This window comes from Dryobates pubescens, chromosome 2 (genome assembly GCF_014839835.1).
Source record: "Dryobates pubescens isolate bDryPub1 chromosome 2, bDryPub1.pri, whole genome shotgun sequence".
In the NCBI taxonomy this organism is placed as follows: domain Eukaryota; kingdom Metazoa; phylum Chordata; class Aves; order Piciformes; family Picidae; genus Dryobates; species Dryobates pubescens.
Window position 1 is genome coordinate 45,883,094 of NC_071613.1, and position 9,181 is coordinate 45,892,274.

General features: G+C 43.2%; 1 protein-coding gene across 4 annotated transcripts; it reads right to left on the reverse strand.

The window, feature by feature from the left end:
- Window positions 1–671: 671 nt before the first annotated feature.
- FAIM (Fas apoptotic inhibitory molecule) lies at window positions 672–9,075 on the reverse strand. Of its 4 annotated transcripts, XM_054176612.1 has the most exons (6): window positions 8,814–9,048; window positions 6,684–6,741; window positions 5,929–6,064; window positions 4,769–4,997; window positions 3,329–3,378; window positions 673–1,350 (listed from the first exon to the last, which is right to left on the reverse strand). In XM_054176612.1, exons 2-6 carry the CDS (start codon window positions 6,725–6,727, stop codon window positions 1,201–1,203), a joined length of 609 nt encoding a protein of 202 aa, XP_054032587.1. In that variant the 5' UTR covers window positions 6,728–6,741; window positions 8,814–9,048; the 3' UTR covers window positions 673–1,200. The 4 variants fall into 4 exon arrangements, with proteins under 4 accessions (XP_054032573.1, XP_054032587.1, XP_009902705.1 ...); XM_054176598.1 differs by lacking the exons at window positions 6,684–6,741; window positions 8,814–9,048 and adding an exon at window positions 9,055–9,075 and having other exon boundaries at window positions 672–1,350; XM_009904403.2 differs by lacking the exon at window positions 8,814–9,048 and having other exon boundaries at window positions 6,684–8,338.
- Between the last annotated feature and the right edge of the window lie 106 nt (window positions 9,076–9,181).

Below are 9,181 nucleotides of genomic sequence, written 5' to 3' on the forward strand. Positions count from 1 at the left end.
AATTATCTGGGGAGAAGGGCTTGTAATAAAACTAGCAAAAGCAACCATATTGTAAGAAAAGCCTTTCATCCACATGTAAAAATACTGTGCTAATGGAGGGCAGTCTGAACCCTGAAACTAGTGTTCAGTGTAACTACTCAAAACAATTGGTTAATGAATTCTCAGCAGATTTGTCTGCACCTGCAGCTCCCAGGATAGCAGTCATAGTGGTAGGAACCACTCACAAATCCAAAAGAAATCAAGTTATAGAAGTCTGTCTCTAAGTGAGCCTTATTCTCACAGAAATCCCACGGTTGGTTTTGGAATCCTGAAAACAGAGTTAGTCTATTTCTATTTCAACTTTCCCATTTTAAGCAACCAGTTCTTTTCCTTCATTTCTGATCTGTTTTTCCACGTTTCCCGATTCACACATTACTGCCAGGAAAACACACAGCGGCAGATTTAGGGTTTGACAGAGAGCATTGACCAAGAGTAAGCTCTTATTTCAGCTTGTTTCAGGAATGTTTGTTGGGGGTTTTTTTAAAGGAGTTACATGGCAGGACTTGTTTTCTGTTTGCTTTTGAAAAAGCTCAGTACAGAGTTCCTAAACCACAATCTCTAACAAAGTATCAGTTTTCAGAAAACCTTAAGGAATTTTTGGCACACCATAACATGTTTTCTCCTGCTCAGAATAAAGAACAGTTTTCCCAGCAAAGTATTATTTTAATGCTGTCACACAAGTACTGGTAACAGTAACTCTTCTTAACTGCATCTGCTAAACCTTGATAGTCTGTTTAATAAACTTCTTACTGAGAAAACATTTAACAGCTTACCTGAATACCCAGAACATGCTTCCTCCTCCCTCCACACATACACCCACAGTTTGCAAGGATTCAGTCTTAGGGAGTATTTATCTTCCATTTTATTAGAGCAAGATTTTTTTTTTCCCTAGTATATGGTTTTCTACTTCAGTTCAAGGTTCTCTGCACTTAGTAGTATAATATATATTACATATATATATATAGTTTTTTAAAAACTGGTAATACAAGAGGTTGAATATAATTATTTCCATATGGTCCTCAAAATGAATCATTTCATATACAGAAACTAGAAAATAAACCCAGCACAAACTAGATGTACCAAGTAGTACGTAAGAAAATAATTACCACAGTAATTGAGAATTCCTGACCTTAAGTCCTACAGCAATCAGTTAACTAGAGGCTACTCCACAGCCTCTGGGATTTCTCTGTCATCCACAATAAGGGTATGAATAATTCCTTCCTTTCGTTTTCCACTACTGACAGCCTTAATGTAACAGCTGTGATCACCAACACTGAAGTGAGTTTCAGTCCCATCTTCCACAAATTCACCCTGGGAGAAAGGAGACAAGAATCAGAACAGACATGTGCTATTTTTGTAAAAATAAAGGCTTCAGTGCATCAGACTGCTTCTACAGTCAGGATCACGTGTAGTTCCCACCATCAGAGTAGCCATGGGGACCTGTGACCAATGCAGCACAAACCCTGAACAAAGCTGCAGAATCCTAGGGCTTTGTCAAAGCGTCCAGTTAAAGACTAGTGGGTATTAGATGACAATCAAAATTTCACAGTCAGAAATGGTAAAGCTGGAGTTTGTGAATTAATCCCATTGGTCCCTGACAGTAAAACAAAACCAGAAGAGATAGCTTCCTTCTGAGTTGTGTGGTACAACCAATAAGTCTCACACAAACCTGTGCTGAAGTGGCAGTGAAACATGAAGTATTGAGTGGTGTCTTCTACAACAGGATGAAGTGATTCCTGAATTAATACCTATGTGTTTTGGATAAACAGCTCCTGCTGCAGTTCAGTTACTTCCAGTTACAGATTTTGCCATGCATGGCTGTATTTATGTCATCATCTCTGAGAGAGTAGAAAAATACATGTGCTGCTGTTACAGCAGCACAGTTTGACAACTAAACCTGTATTCCTAGCTTGCAAGAATAGCTCCTACTGCATTTATTACATGATAGAAAAGACTGAGAACCATCAAAAGCAGGAGTTCCAGTTTACTGAGAGAGGGTGTTTCTTCCACTGACTAGGAAAGAAGCATTTGGTCAATCTTTTCATCCTGTTCCAAAGTACAAAACCCCTTGCTTTTACAATTTGTAGTTGTCCAGGAGATTGTGGCAGTGGTAATCAATATGACAACCCTCTGGTAAGAAAGCACATCCTTCAAGGATGGGGAAACCTACAATAGCATCAGGTTGCCTACATAGCCCAGCTGATCCAGAGAGGTGATTCTGACACTTTGCTCATCTCTAGAGTAAGACCTCACCTGGAGTACTGCCTCCAGCTCTGGAGCCCTCAACACAGGAAGGACATGGACCTGATGGAGTGGGTCCAGAGGAGGGCCACAGAAATGATCAGCAGCCTGGAACACCTCTCATATGAAGCCAGGCTGAGGGAGCTGGGGTTGGTCAGCCTGGATGGGGAGACTTAATACCAGCCTTTCAGCACCTGAGGGGACATAGAAGAAGGCTGGAGGAGTGTTTACAACAGCCTGTAGTGATGGGAGGGGGGCAATGGTTTTAAATTGCAGAAGAATAGATCTTCATTGAATGTTAGGAAGACATTCTTTACCATAAGGGTGGTGGAACACTGTAAGAGGTTTCCCAGGGAGGTAGTTCAGGCCCCATCCCTGGAGATATTCAAGGTCAGGCTTGAAAAGGCTCTCAGCAGCCTGATCTAGTGGAGGATGTCACTGCTCACTGCAGGGGCATTGGACTAGTGATTCCTTCCAACTAAACCATTGTATGATTCTATAACAGTATGCATATTGAAAGCCATCAAAATATAAAAAGACAAATAGATTAAGACTTCTATCTGTCAACCTGCTATAAAAATTAATACAGATGAAAGACAAAAGATTTGCTTTGTTCCAATGAGATTCTTAAGCCGTGTTAGTGACCATCTCTACTTGGAAACAAAGTACGGAGCTGTAACAGACCACATGTTCAACTTTCAGTCACCACTAACATGAGCAGGTTTGGATGAAGTATCTCTATGCCCTGCATCAAACTCAAGTTCCTCCCTCTCCCCAAAACCCTGGACAACAACTTAGGCTTGTTTTGTTTGTCTAAAAACTGTAAACAAAAGCATTGCTCATCCTTGAACAGACATTTGGCATCATAACTGAAACACTGTCAGTTATAAAACAGCAAAGGACACCAGGAACAGGCTGATACTGTAGTGGCTGGCTGAGCCTATGCTCACACACTGTGGTGAAGCCAGGTAACATGCCCTTCTGTGACTTGTTTTGCTAAGCTTTGGTTATCTGCCCTAGGAAAAAGCCTTTGGAAATGATCACGTACCGCTGTTTCCATTTTTTGACCGTTGCACCACACATCCATAGTGTCCTTTTCTACAATAGAAAAAGAAAACAAAAAGAATGACATATTTCCCCCCACCCCCTTACAGAAGAGATTATCGAGGCATTTTAAAACTTTACTGTTGAATTTTACTTTCAGTTCCCAAGAGAAGTTCCTAATTAGCCAGAGTACCTGGGCTACAGGGTTTGTTCTTATACTAGAGAGAAAGGAGGCTCTCTCATCAATGGGCAAATAACTTTTGAACATAGCTTCTTACCACTCCTTAGCCCCAGCTGTTAACACTCAGTATCATTGGAGATATTCTGACATTCTTAAACTAAAAATCTTGAAGACAGAAAAATTTAAGTAATTTGATAATTATTGGAGTGCTGTTTCTTCAACAAACTTCCAACATTCTTTCCAAGTCAGTTGAATCCAAAAGCAGCATTACTTAACATCAGTCAAGCTATCTGCATTCTTAAAATCTCCTTGAAAACCCAAGTACTAATTTCAGTATCAATCAGATTGTTTTAATTTGAAACAGAGTATCCTTTCATTTCTCCCAGCACATCCTGCTTATATTACTTTGCTCCAGAATTCACATTACTGACACTGTCATACACAGGACATCAGCAGAGAGCAAAACACTGCTTGCCATTTTAAGTTAAGCCTAAGGAGAGTAGAAGTCTGTGAGAACATAAATCTGTTTGTGACATTAAAATTGCTTTCTTGCCCACTTCATCTAGGGGTAGTTCATTCTGTCCCAAGGCTTAAGAAGAAATTCTGATTTCCTACTAGATTCCACAGAATCAGGGGATCCCTTCCTTACGTCTGTTTGTGATATATTTGGGAAAGAGAGACATAAGTGAAGAGTGTGCTGCCTTACTATTAAGCAAGTGAAAAAAACATCATCTGAAGTTTTTGATTAAATTAGTAGTTAAGCAGCTATGCAAAACCCCTATTCTGATTAATCTATCCAAAAAGTAGAAGAATACTGTCACAATTCTTTCAGTTAACACTCATTGATTTTGGCTTATGATTTTTGGAAGGAAAGCCTGGTTACCTGCTTAACAAACATGGCAGGTTTGATCACAACACAAACACTTCCACATGCTTCCCCTGGAAAACTGTCTTGCTAGGGCACCTCTCTGGGTACAGAATCCACAACTTTCCCTTTTTTTTTTTTCCTCCCCTCTTCTTTTTTATTTTTAGATCTAGCCCATGCTGCTGCAGAACATACCACAACAGCAGGCCCACACAGGTAAAACAAGACCATCGCTTTTCAGACTGTCTTTGACATCTAATTAAAACTTCCAGACCACCCAAGATTTTACACTGTAACAGTGCTCTCCACTGAGCTGTACTTTCTCTTAATTGCCAGTTATTAAATGCAGACAAGTTTATTCCAAGGCCACAGCATGAGGTCAGTCAGCGTTTACTTACCTAGAACAACTCTATAGTCTGTACCACCCAAGCTCAGTATCCAAGTATTGGTTGTTTTTGACCTGTTCTCCATATGCTTCTTGAGGCTCTTTCCGTTGATCTCCAAAGTATATTCATATGCAAAGCCACTGACTGCATCAATGTTAATAGCAGCTCTTGTTTTGGCTGCTCCAACAGTGAATGTTTCCTTACCCACTAATTTAAACATCCATTCTTTTCTTATTTCCTCCTGTGGAATAAACAAAGACAATGGGTATTAATAGATAAACATCAATGCATGTTCTAGTATTTTAAGAAATGAACTAGAACAAGGGGGCCTATGAGAAAGCCAGGGACTTCTTACAAGGGCTTGTTGTAATAGGATGGGAGGCTAGGAGGGAAGATTTAGACTGGAGATTAGGAAGAAATTCTTCACAGTAAGGGTGGAGAGATCTGAGAACAGGTTGCCCAGGGAGGCTGAAGATGCCCCCTCCCTGGAGGTGTTTAAGGCCAGGCTGAATGAGGCCTTGAGCAACCTGGTCTAGTGGAAGGTGTCACTACCAATGGCAGGGGGTTGGAACTAGATGATCTTTAAGGTCCCTTCCAACCCAAACCATTCTATTCATCTACAAATCTATGAACCCAGAAAACAGTTCAGTGCTTAATTATTATTCCAGAATGAACAAATACATGTTATTTTGCATATCTAAAATGTCTCTGCCCAAAGGCAGCAAAGAACTTCATCAATACTCACAACTTAACTGTAGCTTAAAAAAAAACCAACGAAACAAAACATAGAATAGAATACATAGAATACATAGAATAAACCAGGTTGGAAGAGACCTTCAAGATCATCGCGTCCAACCCATCACCAATCCAACTCCGCCCAAGCAACTAACCCACAGCACCAAGCACCCTGTCAAGTCTTCTCCTAAAAACCTCCAGTGATGGCGACTCCACCACCTTCCCAGGCAGCCCATTCCAATGTGCAATCACTCTTTCTGTATAGAACTTTTTTCTAACATCCAGCCTGAAAACAATGCATTACATTATATTAGGTAGAGTTAATTAATATATCTCACTTGCATTTATTTGGGTTTTGTTTGTTCTGATACCTGTTGCATGGAAGTGCACTTATGTAATCTATATCATAGTGACTTTTGAGCACATAGCAATTTCACCTTTCCATCAACATAGACAACACGTTTTCCTGAAGTGGTCCCATGTTCAAATTCAATCTTATGCACACCATCACTTAGAGCTACTTCCCAAACAGCCACCAGATCTGTCATCTTCTCTAGGTGGCTGTACCGAGACCTAGGGAAACAACAACAAAGTAAATTGCGTCATTGAAAGCGTTCAGTTACTGATGTCAGTAGTTCAAAACTTCACTGCTTCAGGACAAGTTGCTTTGTACAAACAAAAAATGAGACCTCAAAAAAAATAAGCTCACAGAACTGCTTCTATTTTCAAACATTCAGCTATGACAAGTCATCACTAAATATAAACAGACAGTTGAACAGACTCACTGCGACAAACACCATACAAAGACACACATATCCGTCTAACCTCCAAAACTTCAGGTAACTGTATGGTCACAAAAATTACACTTGGAATTCAGATGCTTCTGCTCAGTTCTGCAATTTCTTGGCAGGCATTAAAACACAACATATTTGTCTCTAAGAAAGTGAACTTGAAAAACAGTCAGGATGACCAGTTTAGCTATTCTCTCCTTTAACTGATTTGTCTGTAATCGCTCTCATCGACATTACCTACATAATTCAGAAATGCAACTCTGCACACACAAACACCATTAAGGGAGGAGATCTGGCAAGACATCCTTTCACTTAAGTGATTGTTTAAGCTCAGATACAGTGATCAGTGGAACTGTAGATGTCTTTCCACATCTGGTCATGCCACAGTTCTGTGGTTTTACCTTACTTCATCTTCACAGACAGTAATCTCCTCCCGGGATGCCATAGTAACCAAAACAGCTTTTAATCCAATTAGCAGCAAGGAAAAAAGAGAAGTAGAATAGCAGCATAGAAGTGTCGAGGCCTAAATTTGTTTTCTGCATTTACGATAAAGAACATTTCTAAAAGAATCATGAACTATCATGCACTGCCATACATAGGATGAAACACAAACATAATTTTCCCTTAGAAAGACAAGTATTCTTTCACAAAATTAGTAACTGCAGTTTATCCTAACTTTATCACTTACTTGGTGGGAGAAACTCTGCACCTAACTTGTGAGCAAAAGCTTAGAAATTAACAGCTTGTCCAAAACAGGAACCAAACCCACAGCTGCCCACCTCAGTCACAAACCATAACAACCTAAGAATTGCCACCACCTCAGGGAAAGTGAAATGGCACAGGCAACAACAATTTCAACCTACTCGTTTTTCTGAGCCACTGCAATAGTTTTCAATGATCTTATCAGCAATTTAACCTGGAAATTCGGTCATAATGTGTATGTGAACCACAAATAACTAACTTGTTCCTTACTTAAGGAGGTTTTTAGACCATGACTGTGTCTTACAACACTACTGACATTTTCACTAAACAAATTAACATGTTAAGAGCTATCTGCATTGCCTGTGCATATCAAAAAGCATAATTAAAGTGCAATGAATTTTTGATAAATTGCAATTTTTGGTGAAAACTGAATTAGAAGTAAAGCTGTACAATCCAGGGTCTCTCTTCAGCTTAACAGAGGATTGTGCATTTAAAAAATAAACCTCTTTCACTCCTTCTTAAGCTTCTATTTTATAGCATGCTCCGGAATACTGCTATGTTGCTGCCTGCCGTTTTGTCAGTAATTACATACATTTCAGTCCATAAACTGGAAAAATAACTTCTAAAAACAGTGAAACTACTTTAAAGTTCTTTCATTCGCATCCCTTGGCATATGGTGAAAATCAGGCGGGATGTATATCTCCACTTTCCCCTTCCCCTTCTCCTCAAAGGGGCGGCGGTGAGCGCCAGGGGCTGAGGACCGACCCACGCCTGTCCAGTTGGCTTGATCAACATAAGAAGTGGCCTCGGGCACAAAACCAAAAGCCAGAAAGTGGCAGACGGAGCATGTCTACAACAGGCCACCCAGAGTCCAACATCACCCCTGGCAGCGCCCAACCCTGCCCTACAAGTTTCAGCAGATAGTTTTGGTTCAGTGCTGAAAGGGTTGGGAAACATCCCAGAACAGACAATTTCCTTATAACCAAACCTGAACCCAAGCTCCAGGCTGGGGCTGTTTTCTGAAGGGCAGTCGGTACCAAGATAGTCAGGGGAAAGCTGTACATGACTGGGAGCTGCTCGACAGTTAGCCCTCATTCAAATCACTGGCTCAAATCCAAGGAAACGGGTTTGTACTAACCGCCAACCGTCTCGTTTCACTGCATTTTCTGATCATCAAGGCAGCAGCTCAAAATGAGATTTCCCTCTTCATGCGTATGGGATTGATTTGAGACCTGAGATAAGATTACTGCTTTGCATCCACCTAATCCATGGCCGGCAGCAGACAACGCTGGATGGTGCCCTAAGACCCCTATGAACTCGAGATGGCAAATTTCTCCCCACCACGCACGTTTATTGCCAGCGAAGTACTTTCCCCCCCTTTATTATTTTAGCATCAAATCTTGTCAGCGACATTTCTAAAGCCTCCACAAACGGCTTACTGCTGATCGCCATGATCCTCCATACTCGGGGAGAACAGGCGAGTCGTCTCGGAGCCGCGCTTCCACCAGCCCCAAGCAGCGGAGCCCCGCCGACCCCCAGGAAGGTTTCCCCGCACGCCCCACCCCTCCTCCTGGCCGAGCCCGAGGCAACTCTCCGAAGCACACACCGCCGGAGACGCGGTCCGCTTCCTCCTCCTCCAGCGGCCAGTCTCCAAGGAGCCCAGGAGACGCTCCCTCAGCCTGGGCGAGCCCAGCCATCTCGCCAGGCGACGCATATCGGGGCAGCGAGGCACGGCAGCTCCCAGCCCCCTGAGCAGAGCTCAGGCCTCGGCGGGCGGGCGATCGCGCGAGCCTGACCCCACTCCCCGCCGCTCCCGGCCCCGCTCCTACCTCCGCGGGTCTCTCCGCCCCCTCGGCTCCCCGCGCTTCAAAATGGCGGTGTGCGGCCAGCACCGCCCCGCGGCGGCCCGCCTCTCGCACCGCCCCAGCGGCGGCGGGACGGCCGTTATCCCCTACCGCGGCCCATCGCGGGCCGGGCCGTTGCAGCGCCTTCCGCCGCCTGCAACGCTGTACGAGTTAGTGCTCAGCCGCTCACTTGCACCTGCTAAGGCTTCGCGTCCTAGCAACCCACCTCCTTCCTCTCTGTCTCCCGGCGGCCGTCAGCGGGAGGCGGTGGCGGCGCGGGGCCCAGCCCCCTCGGCCGGCGCTGCGAGAGCGGGAGTTTCTCGCCATGACAGAGGTAGCGTGGTGGACCCGAG